This window comes from Nansenia antarctica (genome assembly GCF_963989245.1).
Source record: "Nansenia antarctica genome assembly, chromosome: 4".
Classification (NCBI taxonomy): domain Eukaryota; kingdom Metazoa; phylum Chordata; class Actinopteri; order Argentiniformes; family Microstomatidae; genus Nansenia; species Nansenia antarctica.
This window is the reverse complement of record NC_137689.1, coordinates 45649575-45677216: the sequence shown is the minus strand read 5'-3', so window position 1 is coordinate 45677216 and position 27642 is coordinate 45649575. Positions and strand designations below refer to the sequence as shown.

At 45.6% G+C, this 27642-nt stretch overlaps 3 protein-coding genes across 5 annotated transcripts in view; 1 reads left to right on the top strand and 2 right to left on the bottom strand.

The window, feature by feature from the left end:
- Window positions 1-10893: 10893 nt before the first annotated feature.
- On the bottom strand, window positions 10894-14097 carry rpl28 (ribosomal protein L28). Of its 2 annotated transcripts, none has more exons than XM_080529997.1 (5): window positions 14051-14097; window positions 12924-13014; window positions 12449-12572; window positions 11764-11882; window positions 10894-11023 (listed from the first exon to the last, which is right to left on the bottom strand). In XM_080529997.1, the coding sequence occupies exons 2-5, from the start codon at window positions 13002-13004 to the stop codon at window positions 10934-10936; spliced, it is 414 nt and encodes a 137-aa protein (XP_080386123.1). In that variant the 5' UTR covers window positions 13005-13014; window positions 14051-14097; the 3' UTR covers window positions 10894-10933. The 2 variants fall into 2 exon arrangements, with proteins under 2 accessions (XP_080386123.1, XP_080386124.1); XM_080529998.1 differs by lacking the exon at window positions 14051-14097 and adding an exon at window positions 13951-13993.
- A 253-nt stretch (window positions 14098-14350) lies between these two features.
- Window positions 14351-16715, top strand: LOC308156912 (uncharacterized protein). 2 transcript variants are annotated; one of them, XM_080530363.1, is made up of 7 exons: window positions 14351-14965; window positions 15092-15206; window positions 15317-15429; window positions 15610-15709; window positions 15985-16106; window positions 16252-16346; window positions 16442-16715. In XM_080530363.1, exons 1-7 carry the CDS (start codon window positions 14533-14535, stop codon window positions 16511-16513), a joined length of 1050 nt encoding a protein of 349 aa, XP_080386489.1. In that variant the 5' UTR covers window positions 14351-14532; the 3' UTR covers window positions 16514-16715. The 2 variants fall into 2 exon arrangements, with proteins under 2 accessions (XP_080386489.1, XP_080386488.1); XM_080530362.1 differs by having other exon boundaries at window positions 15314-15429.
- Window positions 16716-17038: 323 nt separating this feature from the next.
- Window positions 17039-27642, bottom strand: part of sec16a (SEC16 homolog A, endoplasmic reticulum export factor) — a 36054-nt gene continuing 25450 nt past the window's right edge. The window contains 8 exon segments of the mRNA XM_080529373.1: window positions 17039-18674; window positions 18812-18898; window positions 20324-20395; window positions 20813-20910; window positions 24594-24734; window positions 25020-25137; window positions 25323-25379; window positions 27480-27569. Of these exon segments, the coding sequence (XP_080385499.1) occupies window positions 18603-18674; window positions 18812-18898; window positions 20324-20395; window positions 20813-20910; window positions 24594-24734; window positions 25020-25137; window positions 25323-25379; window positions 27480-27569 (735 nt within the window). The 3' untranslated portion in view covers window positions 17039-18602.

Below are 27642 nucleotides of genomic sequence, written 5' to 3'. Positions count from 1 at the left end.
AGACTGTCATCTTAAACCTTCATCCTCTCAGACTGTCATCTTAAACCTTCATCCTCTCAGACTGTCATCCTAAACCTTCATCCACTCAGACTGTCATCCTAAACCTTCATCCACTCAGACTGTCATCCTAAACCTTCATCCTCTCAGACTGTCATCTTAAACCTTCATCCACTCAGACTGTCATCTTAAACCTTCATCCACTCAGACTGTCATCCTAAATGATGACTGAAACCAAATTACAGAATGTCACCTTTTATGAGAGTATTTTACAAATGTTTTACCATTTATAAATAAAAACATGTGCATGTAGTCCTGTCTATTTGAAGAAATCATAAGTATTTGACCTACTTTTAAGTAGTCTAACATAGTAGTATTTAGATAGTGGACATTGATTACATGCAATAGCTGAATCAAGAGTCAGAACTCTTTGGATGTATTTGCACAATGCACATTGAAATAGGTTTCTGAACACCTCTGAATTCATCATGATGCTGCCATGGTTATGAAAAACTAATCATGAATAATAAGTGACAAAGTTACAGACCAACTGCATTGAGCTGCTACTCAACATCAATAACCTTTTGTACATAGTTAACATTCTGACAGAACATTATAAATATATAATTAACATTCTGACAGCATTATAAATATATAGTCAACATTCTGACAGATAATTATAAATATATAGTTAACATTCTGACAGAGCATTATAAATATATAGTCAACATTCTGACAGATAATTATAAATATATAGTTAACATGCTGACAGAGCATTATAAATATATAGTTAACATTCTGACAGAGCATTATAAATATATAGTCAACATTCTGACAGATAATTATAAATATATAGTTAACATTCTGACAGAGCATTATAAATATAATAGTTAACATTCTGACAGAGCATTATAAATATATAGTTAACATTCGGACAGATAATTATAAATATATAGTTAACATTCTGACAGAGCATTATAAATATATAGTCAACATTCTGACAGAGCATTATAAATATATAGTCAACATTCTGACAGAGCATTATAAATATATAGTTAACATTCTGACAGAGCATTATAAATATATAGTCAACATTCTGACAGAGCATTATAAATATATAGTTAACATTCTGACAGATAATTATAAATATATAGTTAACATTCTGACAGCATTATAAATATATAGTTAACATTCTGACAGATAATTATAAATATATAGTTAACATTCTGACAGCATTATAAATATATAGTTAACATTCTGACAGAGCATTATAAATATATAGTTAACATTCTGACAACATTATACATATATAGTTAACATTCTGACAGAGCATTATAAATGTATAGTTAACATTCTGACAGAGCATTATATATAGTTAACATTGATTCTGACAGCATTATAAATATATAGTTAACATTCTGACAGAGCATTATAAATACATAGTTAACATTCTGACAGAGCATTATAAATATATAGTTAACATTCTGACAGCATTATAAATATATAGTTAACATTCTGACAGAGCATTATAAATATATAGTTAACATTCTGACAGAGCATTATAAATATATAGTTAACATTCTGACAGCATTATAAATATATAGTTAACATTCTGACAGAGCATTATAAATACATAGTTAACATTCTGACAGCATTATAAATATATAGTTAACATTCTGACAGAGCATTATAAATATATAGTTAACATTCTGACAGAGCATTATAAATATATAGTTAACATTCTGACAGAGCATTATAAATACATAGTTAACATTCTGACAGCATTATAAATATATAGTTAACATTCTGACAGCATTATAAATATATAGTTAACATTCTGACAGAGCATTATAAATATATAGTTAACATTCTGACAGCATTATAAATATATAGTTAACATTCTGACAGAGCATTATAAATACATAGTTAACATTCTGACAGCATTATAAATATATAGTTAACATTCTGACAGAGCATTATAAATATATAGTTAACATTCTGACAGAGCATTATAAATATATAGTTAACATTCTGACAGCATTATAAATATATAGTTAACATTCTGACAGAGCATTATAAATACATAGTTAACATTCTGACAGCATTATAAATATATAGTTAACATTCTGACAGAGCATTATAAATATATAGTTAACATTCTGACAGAGCATTATAAATATATAGTTAACATTCTGACAGAGCATTATAAATACATAGTTAACATTCTGACAGCATTATAAATATATAGTTAACATTCTGACAGCATTATAAATATATAGTTAACATTCTGACAGAGCATTATAAATATATAGTTAACATTCTGACAGAGCATTATAAATATATAGTTAACATTCTGACAGAGCATTATAAAGCCACAGCAACTTGTTCCTTGGCAGCACAGCAGATGTTCAGCCATTGTCCAACCAATGGTCATCAATCTATCTATCCGATCAAGGCCAGTCAATGGAACCTAACACAGTCCCAGCAGGAGGAGGGTGATACACGGCAGCACTAGCAGGAGGGGTGGTGTGTGTATATGCAGGGGACAGGCCGAACCATGCAGCTCATGTCCACACAGGGCTTGCTCCAACAGGAGATGGGTCTCAGCACTGATGCCTACAAGACAAAAAAACAACAGCACATTGCCATCCCTAAAGTGATAACAGTTACTTCTTGTATCATGGGTTGAACTGTCACTGCACAGTACAGTATACATCAAATACTCATATTTTACCAGTAGAAAGTTCACATGTCCACAGCAATAATATTAGCACAACAGTAACTTTTTCAGCAAAACAGTAAATGTCAAGCACCTTTTTGCAGAACAATTAACACAACTTTCTACATAAGACACAAAAATATATTGAGTAAGTGTTGACAAACAAAACAGAATTATTTCCTCACGGCATATAGCTATTTTTTCCATCATAGTGAATCTCTACTCCATAAACTCTCATTGCTCAACAGTTCAACTAACGATCAGTCTACAATCATTAATTAAATAGGTCATCTGTAACATGTGGCCTGGCAGACAGGAGAGAATAGATGTATACATGTTTCTGCTTGCCCTTTTATGTTCTACAGTAATGCAATTTTTGTTTATTTATTTTAGATTCATTTGGTTTATATGTCCATGAAGCAATCATATTTTTTTTGTAACAGGCACAATTCTACCAGAAACTATATATTTCTTACTGTTCAACTTTGTTTTCAAATAAAATATGTCCAACCTGCAATGCATATTGTTGGTTATAGTTACTATTGAGTGTGTCATTATGAAATGAATAACAGATTTAACTTTTCATTAGATGACAAAGGATACCGTTTTGATTCACTGATTAGCTTTTGTGACATGTATTTTATATTTTGAGAGTTTTCTTTAGAGGAACATAACAGTTTTGATTACGAAAGTTGTTCCAAGAAATGGTCTCATATCGAACATGGAGTAAGATTCGAACATTATGGATTCTAAGCGAGTTGATTAACACCAAAACCTCTGGTTCCCCTGCTGTCCCTCTAGTGTTGACACTCAGTAACCCTGCTGCTTTTTATGGATATAAGATCAATGTGCACTAATGGGATGACCTCTGTCTTCTTTCCATGGAACTCAGGAGGGGGGAGGGGAGAAAGGAGGAGAAAAAACTGATGAGTTACCATGTTCTGACCACTCTTCCCAAAGATGCTGAATATCCTCGTCATGCTCATGGTCAGAATCTGTGTCAAAAACACAAATCAAATATATGTGACCTACTATCTACATCTAGGATATGCATCTACTTCCTGAAACAAGTATTGTAACAGCAGTACTATTCATATATCCAGTAATATTATACAAAACTCATCACTTGCATGAAATGCACAGTATTATTATTATTATTATTATATATAATTATTATATATGCCAAAAAATACATTGGAGACATTTTGGCGACAATGGGTATATGAGAGAGGGAAGATCTGAGAGAATTCTGAATATAAACAGATTAAAAACGTTACATCAGTGAAATATACCAGAGAGGACAGAGAGACAAGGGGTGGAACACAAGAGGACATGAAGCAGACGGTATGTAGGAGTGACAAAGGACAAGAGACCAAAATGCTAAACAGCGACATGGATAAGAGAGCTGAAGCACCAAGTAGCGGTGAAGAGGTCTGACCATGGGTAGAGTGGTGCCACAGCAGCTGTCTGAGCTCCTTGAGGGCGTGGGTGAGGTTCTCCAGCTGGTCGTGCAGGTGGATGTTCTCCTCTATGAGGGCGTGGATGGTGTCCTGCAGCTCAAAGCCCTGGCTCAGGAGGGCCAGCAGAACCAAGGGCACAAACAGCAGCACTGGCCTGTGTCCCCTCATACTAACCCTACTGAACCATACTCACAGCACAAGAACAATCTCAACTTCATCCTCAGACACAGAAAAAACATCCAGTTACATTCAATACCCGCAGTGGACTTCGACACTGAAAGAATCTTTAACTTCAGATACTTTTTAACAGCAACTAGGGGGGAGTGACATCCTGTTGTTTTCTCTCCCTACAAGGCCTGAGGTGATCAGTGGTCAGTGAGCTACTATCAAACTAATCAATCCAATGTTTCCATGTCGTTGACCAGAGTTAGAGCATCGACTTGATGGAACTCTCATCTTCATTAGGACAGGAAACAAATGACATTTAACACTTTGACTCACATTAGAGGTTCTAATAAAATGGGGTTTTCACATTAGTTCTAAACGTTTTTTATTCATTTGCAGGGAGGCTATAGGTTACACAGATGGGGATGCACACTTCTCTGGTTTAGAAGTCATTCTAGTTGAGGAATAAGAACAGAGCTATGTGGAAGAGACAGAAAGGATAGAAAACAAAAGCTTCTCAGTAGAGAACAGAACAGGGGATGGACATAGGTCAGCCCAGACAAACCAATTACCAGTCAACATTCCATTTGGAGAAAGAAAGCTTATTTTTTGGGGTGAACTGCTCAATACATGAGCCTGCACTCTGGGGTTAAACTGTTGGGACTACCTCTATTCATTCCAGGGTTCCCACACCTTCTGAAACATCAAATTCAAGCACCTTTCAAGGACTTTCAAGAATAAATTCCCTCAAATTCAAGGACCCAACACGGCATAGTTTGAGACAGATCTAGATGAGAATTTATATAATAGGATTTATATAATAGGAACAATCCGCTCAGACAACAATTAAAAAGAGGCTTGAATGTGTGAACATTAGATGGTCTCTTGCCTTCTCTACCACAGCACAGCAAAACAATATTGTGAAATATGTGTAAAGTTAAACATTAGTAAAACATTTTTGAATATATATTTTTTTATTTTTTTGAGAGAGAGAGAGAGAGAGAGAGAGAGGGGAATTCAAGCACTTTCAATGACCCATGTCTATTTTCAAAAACTTTTAAGACCTTGATTTTTTTTTCTCAAAATCACAAACTTTCAAGGATTTCAAGGACCCGTGGGAACCCTGTCATTCATAACAAAAAGTAATGACATGAGGGTATTGTTTTTGAACCAAAATGAACTACTAACAACCTTATATATTCTCATATCACATATCTCTGTAATACTCCTAGCTCACCATAATCAAACTGTTTTTCCATAATCAAATAGTTTTTCTCTCTCTCTGCAAATAACACCACTTTTCTCTTTCATGGCCTGCCGGCGCTGCCTGGAGCTTAGCTACCAGGTTGAGGAGATGAAGGGACGAATCTCAACTCTCCACCAGATCAGACAAGGGGAGTCGCATCTTAGTTCACTTTATGACACATTACATAAAACAATAATTACAGACATAGAAAGCACACAAACCACAACATCAACATCAAAGCCTCCACCTCCACCTGTAAGCCCAATCCCAGGTGTAACTCACACTGTCCCTACATCACCAGGGACTTGGACCACCGTCAGGAAGAGGAGTCGTACCATCAACTCCCCTGGCACCAACCCCCATGAGGCCCTCCTGCTGCAGAACAGCTTCGAGGCGCTGCAGAGCCACCAGTCCACACCGAAGCCGAAGAGAGCCAGGGCCTGCACCCCCACCCCCCCCTCCCTCTCTCTCTCCCCCTCTCCCACCCTGTGCCCCCTACAGGTCCATCACGCCGCCAGCAGAGGAAACTACAGTTCGTGTCTCCTCCCCCCCCCCGCACCCGCTCTTCTCCCCCCCCCCCCTCTGTGCTTGTAATAGGCTCGTCCATGGTCCGCCATGTTGCAGTCCCGAAGGCCAGAACCCACTGCATCCCAGGTGCCAAGGTGAGGGACGTCGCCGAGGTCGCCCCGATGCTGGTGGAAGATGCCCCCCACGCCACCTCCGTCATCATCCACGTGGGTGCCAACGACATCGGACGGGAGAGGTCGGAGGAGCTGAAGGACGACTTCCGAGCCCTCATCACCACCGTCAAGGGCACAGGTAAGACCTGCATCATCTCGGGCCCCTTCCCGAGTCCCAGGTATGGCGACACCAAATACAGTAGAATTCGAAGTCTTCACCTTTGGCTACAGGGATACTGCTGTCATATGCAAATCCCATTTATAGACAATTTCACCACGTTCTTTAACCGTAGTGAGCTGTTTGCGAGAGATAGGTTTCACCCAAACAGGTATGGTGCCCGCCTGCTGTCCTTGTCCATGGACCTCGCTGTCCAGCCCTGGACCTGGCCGGTGCCCTGTCAACGCTGATGTGGGATGAGTCCGATCCTTTCCTCTAACACCAAACATGCCATCCAGACTATTGTCTCCCATCGGACTCCCTCCACCACAAATAAGGTAATACATGGCGCAAATTTGAGAAATGTATTACCCATTTCATTAAGTATGCCCTCGAGTCAGTCCCAGTGTCAAAATGACATCTCCATGGCAATTTTGAATATCAGGTCCCTATCGAACAAAAAAACATTTATCATAAATGAGCTCATTTGTGATAGAAAACTCGACTGTATGTTACTCACAGAAACCTGGCTAGATACAAATGGAGCAGCAGCCCTTATTGAGGCATCTCCCCCCAACTACAGTTTTTTCCAATCAATCAGAAATGGAAAAAAGGGGGGAGGAACAGCTACCATAGCTTCAAATAACCTAAACTGCAGGAGCATATCCTTTGATATATTCTCCTCCTTTGAATATCATGCCACAGTTATGGCATGCCAACCACCTATTCTTGCGGTAACTGTATACAGGCCGCCGAAACCAGCCCCTACCTTCCTACCTGACTTCTCTGAGTTCCTATCCATTATCCATCCCAACTATGATAGGATTATTATCACTGGTGATTTTAACTTTCATGTTGATAATGAGGCTGACTTGAGGGCTAGGGAGTTTATTGACCTCTTGAAATCTATGGATTTTGTCCAACATGTCAATGAACCCACTCACAATCATGGCCATACCCTTGATCTTGTGATTACAAAGGGTCTTGAGGTCTCAATATCAGGTATCAGCGACCTGGCCCTCTCTGACCATTTCTGTATTTTCTTTACCATTGTAACACGTAAAGCTGAAAGCAATGCTGAACGTGTTGTTAAAAAACGTTATCTTACCCCTGCAGTGGCTGAGAATTTCAAAGCTTTAATGAACAGTAATCACACAACTCCCACGTTATGTGAAAACGACTTAGTAATTACCTTTAACAATAAAGTTAAAATGGCCCTAGACTCCCTGGCACCTACCAAACTAAAAAAGATTGGAGCCAAGAGGAGAGCACCATGGCGAAACAGTGAAATGAATCTCCTAAAGAGAACATGTAGGAAAGCTGAGCGCAGATGGAGAAAGAGCAAATTACAGATTGATCAGAATATTTTTAAAGAACATCTATCTGCCTTTAACTTGGCAATGCGAAATGCTCCAAAAAAATCACTTCTCAAAGATAATATCTACAAACAAGAATAACCCCAGGGTCTTGTTCTCGACAATTGATTGCCTTGTAAACCCTGCTCCTAGAACTCTAGACGGCGCAGCCTCTGTCACCAAATGCGAGGAATTTGCAGCCCACTTCAGGGATAAGATAACAAATATTAGAATGTGTATTACTCAGAAAAGACTAGGTTTGTGTAGCACTACAGATCCGCCACCACAGAACATGACTATGAGCATGTTCACCATGATTAGTACGGAAACATTAGGTAAAATTGTGTCACAGCTTAAACCGTCTACGTGTCCTCTTGACCCTATTCCTACCACCTTTTTGAATCTGTGTCTGATGACATACTAGGCATTGTAAATCACTCCCTACTTAAAGGGATATTTCCAGCGGCGCTTAAAACTGCCCTGGTTAGACCCACCCTGAAGAAAAGTAACCTAGATCCTTCTGATCCAAAAAACTGTAGACCAATATCCAATATCTCACTTTTCTAAGCAACATTTTAGAAAAGGCAGCGTATAGACAGCTTCATGAATTTTTTGTCTTAAATAATAGGTATGACCCACTTCAGTCAGGTTTCCGATCATACCACAGCACAGAAACCGCTTTGCTTAAGGTAACTAATGACCTTAGGATAAATGCAGACTCGAAAAAACTCTCGATTCTTGTACTCTTAGACTTAAGTGCAGCCTTTGATACGGTAGACCATTCCATACTTATTGAGAGACTTGAAAACTGGGTTGGCCTCTCAGGTCCGGTCTTAAACTGGTTCAGGACTTACCTGGCTGACCGAGACTACTTTGTAGCCCTTGGTGACCATAAGTCAAAAAATTATAGCACAACCTGTGGAGTTCCCCAGGGGTCCATTTTAGGACCGTTGCTTTTTAGCCTATACATGCTACCCCTCAGTTCTGTTATCAAGAAGCATAGCGTTAACTACCACAGCTATGCTGACGACACTCAGCTTTATATCTCAGTAACTCCCAACGACTACAAGATGATCGACCACCTGATAGATTGTATTGCCGATATTAATATTTGGATGACACAAAACTTTCTCCAACTCAATCAAGAAAAAACAGAGGTATTGATCATTGGCGAGAAAACTGGGAGAGAAATTATCTGCACACTTGAAAACACTAGCTCTTAACACTAAGTGTCAGGCCAGGAATCTTGGTGTCATAATTGACCCAGATCTAATTTTTTTAACTCATATTAATAATACTATTAAAACATCCTTCTACCATCTAAGAAACATCACTAAGGTACAATCATTTCTCTCCCAGGCAGACACTGAAAAATTAATGCATGCGTTTGTTACTAGTAGGCTAGATTACTGTAATGCTCTCCTGACAGGTCTCCCCAAAAAAATGATTAATAGACTACAAATGGTTCAAAATGCTGCTGCTCGTGTCCTTACTAGGACCAAACGAAGAGCGCACATCACACCTGTCTTGAGTAGGGATGCTCCGATCTGGATTTTTGGGGCCGATACCGATCACCGATTTTTTCCCTCAAGATCAACCGATACCGATACCGATACCGATTTAAAAAAAAATACATAACTGTAGGCCTACTGACTGGATAGCCTACATATTTTTTGCTTTTTAGACAAAAGTTTTGATCCATTAGGCACCAAGCAAACGCAGACCCATTTTTATGGCATAGTAAAAGTCTGGCCTATCACCCAGTTAGGGCCTGAAGCCCAAGTCAGTGATATGGCTGTATAAAAGACATCATAAACGTGGCCTTCATGGTTTACATACTGTTACATCCTCCTATGTTTTCTGTTCAGTTATCTGTCTTCCCCAGGGGGGAAAAAAAAAAAAAAAAAAAAAAACGTTTTTTGCCGATCACCGATCGAGTCATTTGGAGTGAAATCGGCCGATTTAAATCGGTGGCCGATAAATCGGAGCATCCCTAGTCTTGAGATCACTACACTGGCTCCCTGTCAGTCATAGAATAGACTTTAAGATCCTTTTACTAGTTTATAAATCACTCCACTGTGATGCACCCAATTACATGGTGGACATGCTCATAAGATACACACCAGCTAGACCCCTACGGTCTAGTGGCACGGAACTTTTAATAGTGCCAGAGGCTAGGACAAAGAGATTTGGAGGATCAGCTTTTAGCATATATGCTCCTAGATTGTGGAACACCCTACCTGAGGGCCTGAGGTTGTCTAAAACTCAGGACATTTTTAAGCGTGACCTCAAAACCTACTTATTCAATGTCGCCTTTTGATACTAAGGGAGACATTGGACATTATAGAACTAGGATCACTAGGCCATTACACTATACTCGTGTTTTGAGATTTGTGTTGACAGGAAAATGGACCCGGGTGCTGATGAGGCACTGTCAGCTCCCAATAGCACCTAGAGCAGTACTGGAACCGGTACAAGGGTGTACCAGGACCACCATCAGGTTGTATTGCTGTCATCTTTATTGTCTTTATTGTGTTGTTGCATCATAACTGTGCTTAAGATTCTCTTTTGGCAGGACCTGTGACCATGCTGGATGCAGAACGATGCAAATATAACACTAAATGTATGGACAGTGTGTACGCCGATAATATGCAAGGAATTTTTCCTGGATACATGGGGTACAGGTTTTTGCCCTTGCTTGCTTGCTTTGTGCCGGTGGTCCTTGGCCTCCCCTTGGGAGCCCCCGGCTTCCCCGTGTGCCTGGTCTGTTCCGCCGCCGGGCACCTGCTTGGCCGTCCTTGTGCGGCGCCCCTTGGGTCTGTGCTTGCTTGGCTGGGCCGGGTGTGTTGGTGGTGGGGCGGGCTGGGTGTGTGGGGCGGCGGGGGCTCCCTGTGGGGGGGTGTGGGGGCCCACCGCTGGGTACTGGTAGGCAAACTGGCTAGTAGTCGCTCTATTGGTAGAGGGCTGCAAGGGAATTTTTCCTGGCTACATAGTGTACAGGTTTTTACTTTTGCCTGCTCGCGGCTCTGTCAGTATTGATTGATTGACTGAACATTTTCATTGTGTGAAGCGCATTGAGTTGCATCTTGTAAGAAATGCACTATACAAATAACATTTGATTTGATTTGATTTATTAATCACTGTGCCTATGAATTTATGCGGTCTTGGCGGCCCTGGAGCGCTTCTTCTTCACGACCACGGGCTTCTGGCTCATCAGGATGGCGCTAGCACGACGCAGGGCGGCCTGGGAGACACAAACCACAGCAATCACACACTGTTCAACTAGACATTATAAGTTACCCTTGAATGTATCTTGTGCTACAAGAGGCAATGTCAACTTTCACATATCAAACAGATCAAAAGACTATATATATATATATATATATATATATATATATATATATATATATATATATATATATATATATATATATATATATATATATATATATATATGTTACGGTACATGTGGGAATACGGTACATGTGGGAAAACTAGGGTTAGGGGTAGGGGTAGGGTTAGACATGCCAGCATGTACCAAGTCGACGTTTTATGCTGCCATGTCCCCGGAAATGCAGACATAGGTGATAGGATGAGGTGATAGGAGGAGGTGACAGAAGGTGATAGGAGGAGGTGACAGAAGGTGATAGGAGGAGGTGACAGAAGGTGATAGGAGGAGGTGACAGAAGGTGATAGGAGGAGGTGACAGAAGGTGATAGGAGGAGGTGACAGAAGGTGATAGGAGGAGGTGACAGAAGGTGATAGGAGGAGGTGACAGAAGGTGATAGGAGGAGGTGACAGGAGGTGATAGGAGGAGGTGACAGGAGGAGGTGATAGGAGGTGACAGAAGGTGATAGGAGGTGACAGAAGGTGATAGGAGGAGGTGACAGGAGGAGGTGATAGGAGGTGACAGAAGGTGATAGGAGGTGACAGAAGGTGGTGACAGAAGGTGGTGATGGGAGGAGGTGATGGGAGGCAGCTCACCATGCGCAGGTCCTTTCTGTAGTTGTTCTTGCGGATGATGTGCCTCACGCTGTTCAGGGTGGCACGAGAGTTCTTGTTGATGGTGATCTTCTGATATGAAGTGGCAGGTTTGCGCTGACCTGAAACAAGACATGGGTAGCGTTTAGCATAACAGCTACAAATAGTGGGGGTTCAGTTAACCTCCCCCATATATGTTCATGAACACTAGATTCATAATGAAAAAATAATGAGCAGTTTCTATGCCGTCGCTTAACCCCCAAAACATGGAACTCATGGGCTTATTCAACTCCCTGGAACCTCAGACTCTGAACAAGTTTGCAGATGTCTTTGCAAACAAGCACAGGAAAGAATCACTAATCAAGAACCTGTTTTGAAACGCGCAAATATAATTATGTTGAGGATATTTTGTTTCATAGGCATAATTACATTTCAATTATCAATGTGTGTTTAAATTGCAAATTGTGATTACAGATTTCATAACTTGATGCAATAATTTTGACCGTGTGCACATAAGTAGACAAAATATGTTTAATATTATAGTAGGCTAGTCATTTAAACAACGTCTGACATGAATTGAGAAAGCCGACATTTGCCTCTGTCGTGTCGCTATAGGTAGACATATCTCCAAGAGATAATGAGGTTGTATTTCCTGGTAGTGAGGAGCATGCTGAAGTCCCATATTTACCTGCACGCTTCTTCAGCACGACAACAACACCCTTGCCATCAGCAGCTGGCTGAACACCCACAGTCTTCCTGTGCACCAACCCATTGAAACGGAAGGAGTTCCTGGACTTCAGGTTGTTGGGCTCCTGGTCAACAAATTAAACACATGATCAATTAACCATTCATTACCTCAATACAAGAGGTATGGACTCATTTTGCTTTTGGACTCATTCACTAATGTACACCATATCCTCACTTTATTCCATTTTTGACATTACCAATATAGAATTGGTGTATAGAATACTAGATAGATATATTCCATCAAACTGTACAATAGGTCACATTATTTAGATTTCTTTACAACAGGTCAAAGTCACAAAAACAACTTCTTCCTGCACCAGGTATAACACCCTCTGACAGATTTACCAGGATTTAGAACCTGAACATAGTGGCATCATGCCGCATATGACCTAGGGTCCCCTGTCACATGTACTCACGGTGCTGTAGGTCTGTCCGTTCCTCTTGATGATGAAACTGGAGCAGTTTCTAATGACCATCCACTGCAGATGAGCCGACATCTTGGCGAACCTGGGCAAGACAATAACAGGGGTATAAAACGGGACACCTCCAGGACAGCGTTATACAGCTTAATACTTCTGGATATTTGACACGTTGAAATTTCGTTTCAACATCCATAGCAGGCAGGGTTCTCACACCTTCTGAAACATCAGATTCAAGCACCTTTCAAGACTCAATTCCCTCAAATTCTAAGATCCAACACGGCATAGTTTGAGACAGATCTAGATGAGAATTTACATAATAGGAACTATCTGCTCACTCACAGACAACAATTAAAAAGAAAGGCTTGAATGTGTGAACACTAGATGGTCTCTTGCTTTCTCTACCACAGCACAGCAAAACAATAGATCGTGAAATATGTGTAAAGTTACTGTGTTAAGTTAAGCAATACAGAGACTTATATACTATAATTATGTAAAAAAGATTGAATATATAGATTTGTTTTAGAGAGAGAGAGGGGAATTCAAGCACTTTCAATGACCCATGTCTATTTTCAAAAACGTTTAAGGCCTTGATTTCTTTTTCTCAAATTCACAAACTTTCAGGATTTCAAGGACCCGTGGGACCCCTGCATAGGGCAGACGACACAAGCAGCAAATTAAGACATGCTCACTAACTTCCATCTCTGAACCTGGAGACTACGGTGCCTCAGACAGTCTGTGCTTGCTAATTAAATGGGATTACTAATCTAACTAAATGTGAATTGCGGAAGACTACGCTTTGACCCAAAAACTAGAACTAGTTGGCATCTAGGAAAGATTGACAGCACCTAATTTGAATTATAATGAGGCCAGATCGTAAGATGTATGTTAGGGCTGCACAGTGAACCACACCAGACCGCCTGGCGTTGGGCCTAGTAGCAGGCGGACATATTTTACTCAAATAGCTGAATTAAACAACAACATCGACACGCACCACATCGCATATGAGATAATAATGACTTACAGAACTACTCTTCTCGATATTTTATTATCTAAATGAGACACAAACAAGGTAAATATCAGATTTTCTGTCACCGTGTGAACACGCGACGCGACCACGTTACCTTTCAGGGGAAGAAGAGGCTGGGAAAGGACGGAAGCCGGAGTACTGAACCTATTTCATAGATCCCTGCGCTCTGCAAACAGTGTTTATCAAGATAAATGTATACACATGCATATATTAATGATGAAAGTCAGTTATGACAACGAATATATTCGCTGCAACACGTTCGTTGAATCCAATTATTGTTATATAAATAATGTACACAGCGTACTATTTATTCTCATTCTTCATCTCGGAGGAACACTACACTGGCGTCCTACGTCATAATTGTGCGCCAACGTGTTGACATGTAGATCCGGCTAGCTGTCAGTCGATGTTTCATAATAAATATATCGTAATATAGATATACACCTCTAATTGCAAATAGATACATATAATAATCGGACTCATAATAATGGACCCTCGTCATTTCTTTGCAGATAATGGGATATTATACTGCCTTCGCCCTTCTTCAACAGCGAGCTAGCTAAGTGAAGTTGAGTGATGGTGCTTAGATTGTTGACACTTGAAAGGGAAAGGGATTCACAGTTTGTCATTGCACAGAGTACAACGAAATGTGTTTATGCTCTAGAGGGGGCATCTAGGCCAGGGGTCAGAGCCACTGAAGGCGACCCTGGAGCAATTAGGGGTTCAGTGCCTTGCCCAGGGACACTTCGACACGTGGATTCGAACCGCTGCGAGCTGCCGACTATGCGATCACTAGACACCGGCCCTACCGGCCCTACCGGCTCTACCGGCTCTACTGACCCTACTGAGCCACAGCCAGTAAGGGTAAAGGGCTTACTGCCACTTGAAGAGGTTGAGATGGCTAGTAAGGAGCCAAACATTGACGATGAAGACGCTCTGGAGGTTCTGGGTGAACAGCTCTATGATATGATCTACCCCAAGCACGCCGAGATGGCTGGGAAACTCACAGGTGATGTCATCCTCGAAATGACCTCGTTTTGCATTGCAGTGTCAGAGACACAATCATCTTTATCGCTGCATAAATCACAATGTTTGCTGCAGATCCTAACAGACGACTCTAATTTGATTTGTTCAGGGATGTTGCTGGAGCTGCCGGGTGCTGTCCTGACACAGATTCTCCAGGACGAGGCTATGCTGACAGAGGCCCTAGAGAAAGCCCTCCGAGCTCTGAAAATGCCCCCGAGCTACAGGTAAGGTGGAGGGTAGCCTCAGACGGCTGTTTTCAGACCACTTTTCTCAGCAGCAGATGCTGTCAGGTGAATATTGTTGTTGATTTTGACCAATACTGTTGTGTCAGCAGTAAAATGACATCCCAGGATGAAGATGAGGCATCAACCCTTTCAGACTCGCTCGGAGAACAGTTGTTTGAGCTAGTGGATGTCTACAACACCGGTCACACACAGAAGATCACTGGTAATAACCAAACGACCAGCTTGAGGAAGACACTTAATAGATGCACTTATTATTATTCTGGGTTCTAACTGATCCTGAAACTGAAGCCTAGCGATTCCCCACTGCGCTCAGATTAGTCTGACCGTTGTGAACAAGCTGCTTTACTTAGTAATAATGTTAGGTTTCCATTGACCACTGCAGGCATGCTTCTGGAGCAGCATAGAGAGGCAGTGTTGAACCTCCTTTCAGAACCTTCGCTGCTGGAGGAGCAAGTGAACATGGCACTGAAAACTCTGCGGGGGTGAGTATGAACATAAGTTTACTTCAGTCAACTATGCTACGCATTACCTTATCTCATGATGAACATCTTATCTCATCCTGTGAAATGCTGGCATTGCGTGTAGATCTACCAGTCACCACATAACAGCTACTATTTGATACAAGCTCCTCATATACTGTAACTCACACTTGGGGTATTGTACTGTAATTAACGTGGATTAGGGTGTGGTTAGGTATGTGGTAGAGGTAGTTAAACCTGTCTGTATTTCAGTGTCCTATGTCCTTGCTTGGTTGCAGACAGAATGGGGAGGAGCCAGACGTCAGTGACTCATCTGACGCTGATGATCCAGACAGGCTGGGTGAGAGGCTGTTCGCACTCGTTGAGGAAATAGATGCAGCGCACTCGAAAGACATCACAGGTTGGTTGACCCCTCCACTCATAGAGGCTTTTCCCTCTGAACAATATGTCTCATTTAGTTTTCATTGAATGGAATAGCTAGCCTGAGTTTGAGCATGTTCTCTGTGTGCCTGGTTCTGGTTCTGACTCCTTTATTGTCTTTTCAGGTATGCTACTGGAGATGGACTCTGGGACTCTTAGGCAAATGCTAAGTAACCGGACCATGTTGGAGGTCGCAGTTCAAAAAGCACAAGCAGCACTGGTAATGTTCAACAGAAATTATGACCATCTTGATTTGTCACCTGCGATACGATTAATTCATCATTAAATGACACACATTTTGTGTTTTTGTTACAGGAGAGTATTTGGACTCAAGAGGATAAAGAAACTCTAAATAAGGTGGACCTAAAGGGACAAGATTTCAGCTAAATGATACCGTGTTCAGTGAACACAACTAGTGCAATGTGCTGTTAACCCTGAGCTCATGGATGGTCTGCAATAGTGAAGTATCTCATGACTGTAACACCCATTAAAAACGATATGAACTAATGAGTGTATGAATTAGCCCAATGCTAAATAGGACAATGTCAACCATTTTGTAAATATGCCATGGATATCTTAGACTGGTAGTTTTAAGATAATTTAAGTTTGTATCCAACTTCTAAAGTTTGATCTGATTTAATGATGTAAAATGAAGTCAATGAATTTTGTATCTTTAAACAAAAAAATAAATCTAAATATTCTGTATTTGGTTTGTTGTGTGATTCTGTAAGTGTAGTAGTGTACGTAGGAAATGTACTTTGATATTTGGAAACACTGTGAAGAAACCATCTGTCTCCTAGTCTTCACTGAGCATCCTCACAATGAAGCACCCTTCAAGCACTGTTAGACATTTAATAAATAAATCAAATTAAACACATACACTATCTTTCAAAGTGCTAAAGAGCGCAAAAATATCTTTATTACCATGTTTTTGTTTTCCTTTTTTTGTCAAGAACTTAACGGGTGAATTCTAAACAGAGGGGTTAATCAACAGGCTTTCTCAGACATGAGGGGGGGACCTTTGGAAATTATAATCTGGTAGTCTACAGAGACACAACATTAGGAAGAAAGGAGAAGCCAAGGGATTCTGGGTAATAACACCAAACAATGACAAAACAAATCACAAGTCAGGAAAAGAAAAGAAAATGGAAATGGCAGTTTTGAGTAAAATTAGCTTTCATTTCACAGGTTTCAATGTCAGGCTATTTCATCTGCAGAAGCGACCGATACAAATGATCCAAAAGTAAATCCAGGTGTTATATAATCTATTATGAATCTAACTGCATTTCAATACTAAATCGGGAAAAATGGGTTGCTCTCCACACGTGTTCATGACAACAGCTCATAAATACAATCAATCAGATATACAAATATTTGGATAGATTTTTTTTAAACAACATTTAAAAATGATGTTTTTAGTCCTGAATCCTGCGGTTCTGAAGGTGGCTCCTGGTTCATCTACGGCCTCGGAGGAGAGGAGGAGCCTGACTGAGATGGAGACATTTGGGCATGATAGCGAGGTGTCGACGACGGGCAGGAAAATTTAATAAATATCTGAAAAGAAAAACATTCCAGCACTCGAAAACGTCTAACCTCCTCCTTGGGGGGGGGGGGGGGGGGGGGTCGAGAGGCCCAAAGGAACAGTCCCTCCTTGTGCCCCAACTCATCCCTCCTTAGCACAGGGAATATGAGGGAGGGGAGGGGGGGACTGAGGATAATTGATCACAGTAGGTATTGCACTACTGGCACATCAACACTATCTGGAACACTTAGGAGCCACACACACGCACGCACGCACGCGCACACGCACACGCACACGCACACGCACACGCACACGCACACACACACACACACACACACACACACACACACACACACACACACACACACACACACACACACACACACACGCACTCACAAGAATACACACTGAGCTACAGAGGTGCTACTTTCTCTCGCTGGCACGCACGCACGCACACACACACAGGCCGCTAACACACTGATTAAAAATAGGACCTGCACAGGCCTTCCTCTGTCACAGCTACAGTGGTGTGAGATGAGAGGGAGTCCTATACCCCTTACCCACCACAGTTAGTTCAGGGTCACACACTGTCATGTATAATGTATGAAGGACAGTATGTATACGTGTGTGTGTGTGTGTGTGTGTGTAAGACCCATTATTCCACTATCTATATTCAGTCAGGATACAGGACAAAGCCCTTCTAAGACAACATCTTGCCTGCAGAGAAATAAGAACACATTTAATTTGGGAGGTAAATATCAAATTGACGGTTGAAAGAAAAGAGTCGGAAAAGTGGTACATCCGTTTGATGATGATGATGATGATGATGATGTGGGTCGTGCTCCTCTGGGGGGGTAATGGGGATGTCCATCAGGTCCGGAGGCGTCCGTGTGCATCTGTTATTCCCAGGGTATCATTAAACGTGTCAGTCTGTTTAAGAACTCAGCAGGGTGTCTACTTCAGCACGGGGTATTCCCTCTGACCACCCAACCGGCCCGGCCGCCTCCCTGCCGACTGAGCACTCGCCTAGGAACGGAGGAGGAGGAGAAGAAGAAGAGGAGGAGGAGGAGGAGAAGAGGAAGAGGGTTACTTGCTAGTCTCTATACAGCCACTGTTAATAATCCTCATCACCAAAGAGCTCTCAGTACAAGCCCCTCCCATACCTGTGCAAACTGGGCAGGGTTATAGAAGGTCACACCTCCAGTGGGCGGGGCGGCTCCCGGTGGGGGACCTGGTTGGGTCGGGGGCACCTGCGAGGGACGACAGCGGGTTACCACGGTGACCAGGGAACACAACACTACCCTCTTTCCTCCATGGGTGCAGAGAGGGTCTTCCGTGCGGCCCGTGGATTTCCTCTCTACGAACCATGGGGGGGGGGGGGGGTGGAGGGGGGGCGGAAGGACGGAGAGACGGGCAACGGCGTGGGCGAGAGGAGCCCTCCGCTCCACCCTGACGTCCCCCATCCCCGGGCCGGGCGGGGACGACAAGCAGCCTAGGGGCGGAGCAGGCCACGCCCACTGGTGTTAATGAGCATGCGTAGCGTGGAGGGTTAATGTCAACACGTGTAGCTGTAGCCAATGGGAACAGACCATGGGTGGGCGGAGAGTATCTCCAGCACGCCTCTCTCTCTCTCCCATCACATTCTGAAGTGATCCAATCACATTTGTGATACGTTCTAATGCTTTGGTCCTCATATCGGGATCTGATGTAATGATCAGACTTTTCTTTTCGAAAAAACGTGAATACATTTCCGTGTTGTTGAAATGACATATCACTAGTCAACTAACACAGCTTGTTTTGTGAGCCTGCTAACAATGTAAAGTAGTGTTCTAGTTAACTAGGTAGCAGTGGGGATTACTCACCCAATCCATTGAGTTTTTGCAGTATTTTGGCTCTACTAGCGGAGTTTGTGTTGTGATTCTCAACAACGTTGAAACGTAGTTCTGTGTTTCAAAAGAAAAGTCAGAACATTTTGATTGGTTGCCAATATGCGGACCAAAATACTAGAACGTGTCACATTCATCCAGTGAGTAACGGAGGACATTTCAGACTGGAGAGCCCGGTGTGAGGTTGATGGAGACGTGTGCTGGGGATGGTGATTTGGAGCTGCAGGTGTGTTGATCTTGGAGGGGGTGTGTGGGTGGGGGTGATGCGTGCTGTGAGAAGAGCTGGGGAGGGGTGGGGTGGGTGGGTGTTTGGGTGGACATGGTAGGCGGGTGGGGTGGATGGGGGGGGGGGCGTTGGAGGCCCAGCTAGAGGTACCTGGTTTAAATGCTGACTCACTTCGCGTGATAAAGAACTCATTGAGCTAGAACGTGACAGCTACAGACAGCAGGAGGGGGGGGGGGGGGGGACAGACACACAGAACACAAACCCAGATTAATTCCATGCATGGTACTATCGTACTAGCACCTGGCTCCACTACCACATCTCCACCAGGGATCACACACACACACACACAGATTGACTCGTCAAGATTAGAATTGAATGAATTTGCATGGTTATGAGACACACTCACTCACACACTCACTCACTCACTCACACACTCACTCACTCACTCACTCACACACGGTGACTTGTTAAGAGTGGAGGGTCATGTGTCTATGGGGGCCGTGAGTGTATGGTAGAGCAGCAGACTCCTACGGTCCTACTAGAGGATGGAGAGGGGGTCCTACCTCCCCCGTCTGGGAGCCGTCGGCCGCGGGGAGCCCCTCTGGACCGGGGGGCAACAACATGGGGCTGAACATCTGGAGAGAGGGGGGACAGACCAGGCAGCGGTGTCAGTGTGGTCACTGTGGTGTAAGTAAGTAAAGTTTATTTCTATAGCACCTATCACAGACCAGCGGTCACAAAGTGCTTTACATAGGCTATAAAAAGATAATTAAAGAGCTAAAGTAATAGCAGGTTAAAAGAAATAGGTAAACAAGTGAAAATAAAAACAAGAAACAAATACATATAAGTGTACAACAAATAATAACAACACACAAAAAGACAGGCTTCTGGGGTTAGCCAAAAGCCTGTGCAGGACAGTCTTGAGCTGTTATTTAAATGCTTCGACCGAGACCGCTGATCTAAGTTGATCGAGACCGCATTCCAAAGTTTGGGTGCCACGGTTTGGAATGTGGTGGTGGTGGTCCTACAGCAGGGTCCTGGTTGTGGCTTACCTGGGGCACGGCGCTGGGGGTGGGTCCGCTCTGCTCCTGGTTCCCTCCTACCTCAGGGACGCCCCCGCCCTCCATGGGAGGCTGCTGCTGCTGTTCGTCTGGAGCTGGCGGGGGATCAGTCTAATCAAACATCCGGAAGTGTGTGTGTACACGCTCACGCAGACAATCTAACAGTCTTGGGAGAATCCCCTCCGACTCACTCACACTCTCCCTCCTCCTCTGACTCACTCACACTCTCCCTCCTCCTCCTCCTCCTCACTCACACTCTCCCTCCTCCTCCTCCTCACTCACACTCTCCCTCCTCCTCCTCCTCACTCACACTCTCCCTCCCTCCTCCTCACTCACACTCTCCCTCCCTCCTCCTCACTCACACTCTCCCTCCTCCTCCTCCTCACTCACACTCTCCCTCCTCCTCACTCACACTCTCCCTCCTCCTCCTCCTCACACTCTCCCTCCCTCTGACTCACTCACACTCTCCCTCCTCCTCCTCACTCACACTCTCCCTCCCTCTGACTCACTCACACTCTCCCTCCTCCTCTGACTCACTCACACTCTCCCTCCTCCTCTGACTCACTCACACTCTCCCTCCCTCCTCCTCACTCACACTCTCCCTCCCTCCTCCTCACTCACACTCTCCCTCCTCCTCCTCACTCACACTCTCCCTCCTCCTCTGACTCACTCACACTCTCCCTCCTCCTCTGACTCACTCACACTCTCCCTCCCTCCTCCTCACTCACACTCTCCCTCCCTCTGACTCACTCACACTCTCCCTCCTCCTCCTCCTCCTCCTCACACACACTCTCCCTCCCTCCTCACTCACACTCCCCCTCCCTCCTCCTCCTCACTCACACTCTCCCTCCCTCTGACTCACTCACACTCTCCCTCCCTCCTCCTCACTTACACTCTCCCTCCCTCTGACTCACTCACACTCTCCCTCCCTCCTCCTCACTCACACTCTCCCTCCCTCTGACTCACTCACACTCTCCCTCCTCCTCCTCACTCACACTCTCCCTCCTCACTCACACTCTCCCTCCCTCTGACTCACTCACACTCTCCCTCCCTCCTCCTCTGACTCACTTACACTCTCCCTCCCTCCTCCTTACTCACACTCTCCCTCCCTCTGACTCACTCACACTCTCCCTCCCTCCTCCTCACTCACACTCTCCCTCCTCCTCTGACTCACTCACACTCTCCCTCCCTCCTCCTCACTCACACTCTCCCTCCCTCTGACTCACTCACACTCTCCCTCCCTCCTCCTCACTCACACTCTCCCTCCCTCTGACTCACTCACACTCTCCCTCCCTCTGACTCACTCACACTCTCCCTCCTCCTCCTCACTCACACTCTCCCTCCTCCTCCTCACTCACACTCTCCCTCCTCCTCCTCCTCCTCACTCACACTCTCCCTCCCTCTGACTCACTCACACTCTCCCTCCTCCTCTGACTCACTCACACTCTCCCTCCCTCTGACTCACTCACACTCTCCCTCCCTCCTCCTCACTCACACTCTCCCTCCCTCTGACTCACTCACACTCTCCCTCCCTCCTCCTCACACACACTCTCCCTCCTCCTCCTCCTCACTCACACTCTCCCTCCCTCTGACTCACTCACACTCTCCCTCCCTCCTCCTCACTCACACTCTCCCTCCCTCTGACTCACTCACACTCTCCCTCCCTCCTCGTCACTCACACTCTCCCTCCTCCTCCTCCTCACTCACACTCTCCCTCCTCCTCCTCCTCACTCACACTCTCCCTCCCTCTGACTCACTCACACTCTCCCTCCTCCTCCTCCTCACTCACACTCTCCCTCCCTCTGACTCACTCACACTCTCCCTCCCTCTGACTCACTCACACTCTCCCTCCCTCCTTGTCACTCACTCTCCCTCCTCCTCCTCCTCACTCACACTCTCCCTCCCTCTGACTCACTCACACTCTCCCTCCTCCTCCTCCTCCTCACACACTCTCCCTCCTCCTCCTCCTCACTCACACTCTCCCTCCCTCTGACTCACTCACACTCTCCCTCCCTCTGACTCACTCACACTCTCCCTCCCTCTGACTCACTCACACTCTCCCTCCGACTCACTCACACTCTCACTCCTCCTCTGACTCACTCACACCCTCCCTCCCTCTGACTCACTCACACTCTCCCTCCGACTCACTCACACTCTCACTCCTCCTCCTCCTCACTCACACTCTCCCTCCTCCTCCTCACTCACACTCTCCCTCCTCCTCCTCCTCACTCACACTCTCCCTCCTCCTCCTCACTCACACTCTCCCTCCCTCCTCGTCACTCACTCTCCCTCCCTCTGACTCACTCACACTCTCCCTCCCTCTGACTCACTCACACTCTCCCTCCTCCTCCTCCTCACTCACACTCTCCCTCCTCCTCCTCCTCACTCACACTCTCCCTCCTCCTCTGACTCACTCACACTCTCCCTCCCTCCTCCTCACTCACACTCAGCCTCCCTCTGACTCACTCACACTCTCCCTCCTCCTCCTCCTCACTCACACTCTCCCTCCCTCTGACTCACTCACACTCTCCCTCCCTCCTCCTCACTCACACTCTCCCTCCTCCTCTGACTCACTCACACTCTCCCTCCCTCTGACTCACTCACACTCTCCCTCCCTCCTCCTCACTCACACTCTCCCTCCCTCCTCCTCACTCACACTCTCCCTCCTCTGACTCACTCACACTCTCCCTCCCTCCTCCTCACTCACACTCTCCCTCCTCCTCTGACTCACTCACACTCTCCCTCCTCCTCTGACTCACTCACACTCTCCCTCCTCCTCCTCGTCACTCACACTCTCCCTCCTCCTCCTCCTCGTCACTCACACTCTCCCTCCCTCCTCCTCACTCACACTCTCCCTCCCTCTGACTCACTCACACTCTCACTCCCTCTGACTCACTCACTCTCCCTCCCTCTGACTCACTCACACTCTCCCTCCCTCTGACTCACTCACACTCTCCCTCCTCCTCCTCACTCACACTCTCCCTCCCTCTGACTCACTCACACTCTCCCTCCCTCTGACTCACTCACACTCTCCCTCCTCCTCCTCCTCACTCACACTCTCCCTCCTCCTCTTCCTCACTCACACTCTCCCTCTTCCTCCTCCTCCTCACTCACACTCTCCCTCCCTCTGACTCACTCACACTCTCCCTCCCTCCTCCTCACTCACACTCTCCCTCCCTCTGACTCACTCACACTCTCCCTCCTCCTCTGACTCACTCACACTCTCCCTCCTCCTCGTCACTCACACTCTCCCTCCCTCCTCCTCACTCACACTCTCCCTCCCTCTGACTCACTCACACTCTCCCTCCCTCTGACTCACTCACACTCTCCCTCCTCCTCTGACTCACTCACACTCTCCCTCCTCCTCGTCACTCACACTCTCCCTCCCTCACACTCTCCCTCCCTCTGACTCACTCACACTCTCCCTCCCTCCTCACTCACACTCTCCCTCCCTCCTCCTCACACACACTCTCCCTCCTCCTCCTCCTCACTCACACTCTCCCTCCCTCCTCCTCACTCACACTCTCCCTCCCTCCTCCTCACTCACACTCTCCCTCCTCCTCCTCGTCACTCACACTCTCCCTCCCTCTGACTCACTCACACTCTCCCTCCTCCTCCTCCTCCTCACTCACACTCTCCCTCCTCCTCCTCCTCACTCACACTCTCCCTCCTCCTCGGACTCACTCACACTCTCTGATTGACATCATAGGACACCGCGGGTCAGAACCGCGGGCCCTTCTGCTAGACGGGTCTGTGGTACAAGTGGACCTACCTGCTCTAGGCACAAACAGGGTGGCTGGCATGGCCATGGGAGCCAGGGGGGCAAAGAAGTCAGCCGGGGCGGCGGCTGATCCACCTGGCTTGGCGCCGGCTCTGCCAGGGTTCATGACGTCAACGTAGCGACTCTTAGTGCCTGGGACAGGGGCAGGCGCACGCAGGTTAGACAGGGACCAATGGGAACGCACACAGGTTAGACAGGGACCAATGGGAGCGCACGCAGGTTAGACAGGGACCAATGGGAACACACGCAGGTTAGACAGGGACCAATGGACAACTATCTTACGTGCGTTGTGATGATGAGCCCACTTTTCTCACCAGTCACTCTACCTTTTGTACTTTTCCCACCTTTTGGTCATTCAATATTTGTCCCCATCATTTCAGAATTGTCACTGTTTGATACATGAATCAGGAGTCTGACCTGCTCTCCTGGAGAACATGTTGACAGGCGGCCCACCAGCAGGGGGCGCTCCAGGACCGCCCGCCATCGGAGGAGCCATCTTAGGGAAGCCAGACGGTGGTGGAGGAGGAGGCTTGTACTGGTAGTGAGAAAAGACAATCAGACATTCAAAATGAGGGCGAAATTAAAACAACAATAAACAAAGTGGTCGAAATGCTCTGTACACCGCCCCCACTCCCCACCCACAGTCTCTGTGTCCACCCAACAACCCCCACCCACAGTCTCTGTGTCCACCCAACAACCCCCACCCACAGTCTCTCTCACCTCCTCCTCAGGCTCGTCCAGGTTGACCCATTTGGATTTCTGCTCATCCCAGACAATCTGAGAAATCAAAACACATTGTGACTGAGTGAGTGGAGATACCATTTCCAAGTCTGAAAGTAAGTGAAGTGTATCAAGCCTCTCCTCAAGAAACCAAGCCTTGACCCGTCTTCTGTTCACAACTATAGACCGCTATCCCTTCTGTCATTCCTTCTGAAACCCTTGAACGCGCTGCATCTAAGCAACTGACTCACTGGGCCCTATTATGCACTTCATAAGTCTTAAGCAATAAGACGAGGCGGTAGATCTAAACTTAAGACGTGGAGGCGTGGTCAAGGCCACTTTGCTATTATGCGTGCGGTAGTGGGCGCCTAAAACCCGGCGGTAAGCAAAGAAATTAGTCATGGGTGTGTTTTGGGCGTCTTCTCAATCAACCCAATCAGCGTGCCAGGTGCCATTCCCTTTAAGAACCGGCTGCGTTGAGTCATTAGCGCTATGCTATTATGGAAGTCCTAAGAAGGAGGTCAGCGCGCTTCTCTGCCTCTCCCTTCTGAAATAAAGCATTTATACTGTGACCGTAATTGACGTCTTGCCGTGGAGCCACGTGCGTGTTCATGTGTGCCCACATGCATGCGCAAACCGCGGAGGCGCGCTCGTGTTTCAAAACGTGCATGAAGTCTAAACTTAAGAACTTTTCAAACCACTTCTTAGCGCTAGGAGCAAAGTCAGATCGCATAATAGCAGGGGCGCCTAGTGCACTTCATTAACATATGAACACTCCCACAATGAGTAATATATGCACGGGAGTATTACGTCTTATGTGTGGGCGCCTATCGACACCGGCATAATAGCAGTAGCGCGTATGAAGCGCATAATAAGGGTGGAGGTAGGTCTTAACCTGGCGGTGCGTCTTAATTAACACTTAAGACGGCAAGTTAGGAAGTGCATAATAGGGCCCACTATGTCCATGAGAACAAACTCCTGGACCCCCACCAATCTGGCTTCAAGGCTGGGCACTCCACTGAGACTGCTCTCTTTGCTGTCACAGAGACGCTCCACTCTGCTGAAGCTTCCTCCCTCTCCTCTGTTCTCATTCTCCTGGACCTGTCTGCTGCCTTCGACACAGTTAACCACCAGATCCTTCTCTCCATCCTCTCAGAACTGGGCATCTCTGGCACCGCACACTCCTGGTTTGCATCCTACCTGGCGGGTCGCTCCTACCAGGTGACTTGGAGAGGATCGTTGTCTTCTCCACGAACCCTCACCACTGGGGTACCACAGGGTTCCATCCTAGGGCCCTTACTGTTCTCCCCTCTACACCAAGTCTCTTGGCTCGGTAATCTCTTCACACAGGTTCTCCTATCACAGCTACGTAGATGATACAACTCTTCCTGTCTCTCCCCCCCCCCCCCCCGCCCCGACCCTCATGTGTCTCTGCATGTCTCGCTGACATCTCTACAAGGATGTCAGCCCACCACCTCAAGCTCAACCTTAACAAGACTGAGCTACTCTTCCTCCCTGGGAAAGCCTGCCCTCTCCAAGACTTCTCCATCACAGTGGAGAACTACTGTAACCTCCTCGCAGACAGACAAGAACCTTGGAGTGATCCTGGACAATCGCTGATCCTGTGCAGACATCGCCCGCCTTGACTACTGCAATGAACTCCTGGCCGGGCTCCGCTGAAGACCCATCTCTTCAGGCTTCACCTTAACTTCAGCTCCTCCTGAGACATCTACTACCCCTTTGGACTGTGTCTTGAGAGAAAACCTGCTTCCCGCCATTTACTGCTTCTCCTGAGATGTCTACTACCCAATTGTACTGTTTCTCCAGTGTCTACAAACCCCCCCCCCCCCCCCCCCAAAAAAAAAAACCTTTCTTGTTCTAGCACGATGACTGCCAATGGCTACTAGCCTGAACTAGATTGCTTTTCCTGCTACAACTGGTAGATTGATGATTCACTTAGTCAAATGTATTGTTCGTAAAAGTCGCTTCGGAATAAGGCGTCTGCTAAATGCCGTAAATGTAAATGAGAACACACAGTCACAATACTCACTGAATGCAAATCGAGAATCAGTCATCAGTGACAGTCATTTTTAAAAAGCAAAAGAAGACTGATCTAGATGAGACCAGACAAGACAGGGTCCTGGGGTTAAGACTCACAGACTTGTTCTTGTCGTCAGGCAGATGTGCCTCATTTTTCCCCTTCCTATAGAGCCAGTTTAGCCAGCCGCCACCACCACCACCTCCTCCTATTGCTCCCTGAGACAGAGAGAGAGAGAGAGAGAGAGAGAGAGAGAGAGAGAGAGAGAGAGAAAGAGAGAGA

Excerpts from the sequence above, each read along its gene's own strand:
- rpl28 (XM_080529997.1), bottom strand. The coding sequence starts at position 13,004 with ATGTCGGCTCATCTGCAGTGGATGGTCATTAGAAACTGCTCCAGTTTC. Across the intron at positions 11,883-12,448 it reads CGTGCTGAAGAAGCGTGCAG|GTCAGCGCAAACCTGCCACT; the intron begins GTAAATATGGGA and ends GTCTTGTTTCAG. Across the intron at positions 11,024-11,763 it reads ACAGAAAGGACCTGCGCATG|GCCGCCCTGCGTCGTGCTAG; the intron begins GTGAGCTGCCTC and ends TGTGTCTCCCAG.
- LOC308156912 (XM_080530362.1), top strand. The coding sequence starts at position 14,533 with ATGGTGCTTAGATTGTTGACACTTGAAAGGGAAAGGGATTCACAGTTT. Across the intron at positions 14,966-15,091 it reads GATGGCTGGGAAACTCACAG|GGATGTTGCTGGAGCTGCCG; the intron begins GTGATGTCATCC and ends TGATTTGTTCAG. Across the intron at positions 15,710-15,984 it reads GCACTGAAAACTCTGCGGGG|ACAGAATGGGGAGGAGCCAG; the intron begins GTGAGTATGAAC and ends GCTTGGTTGCAG.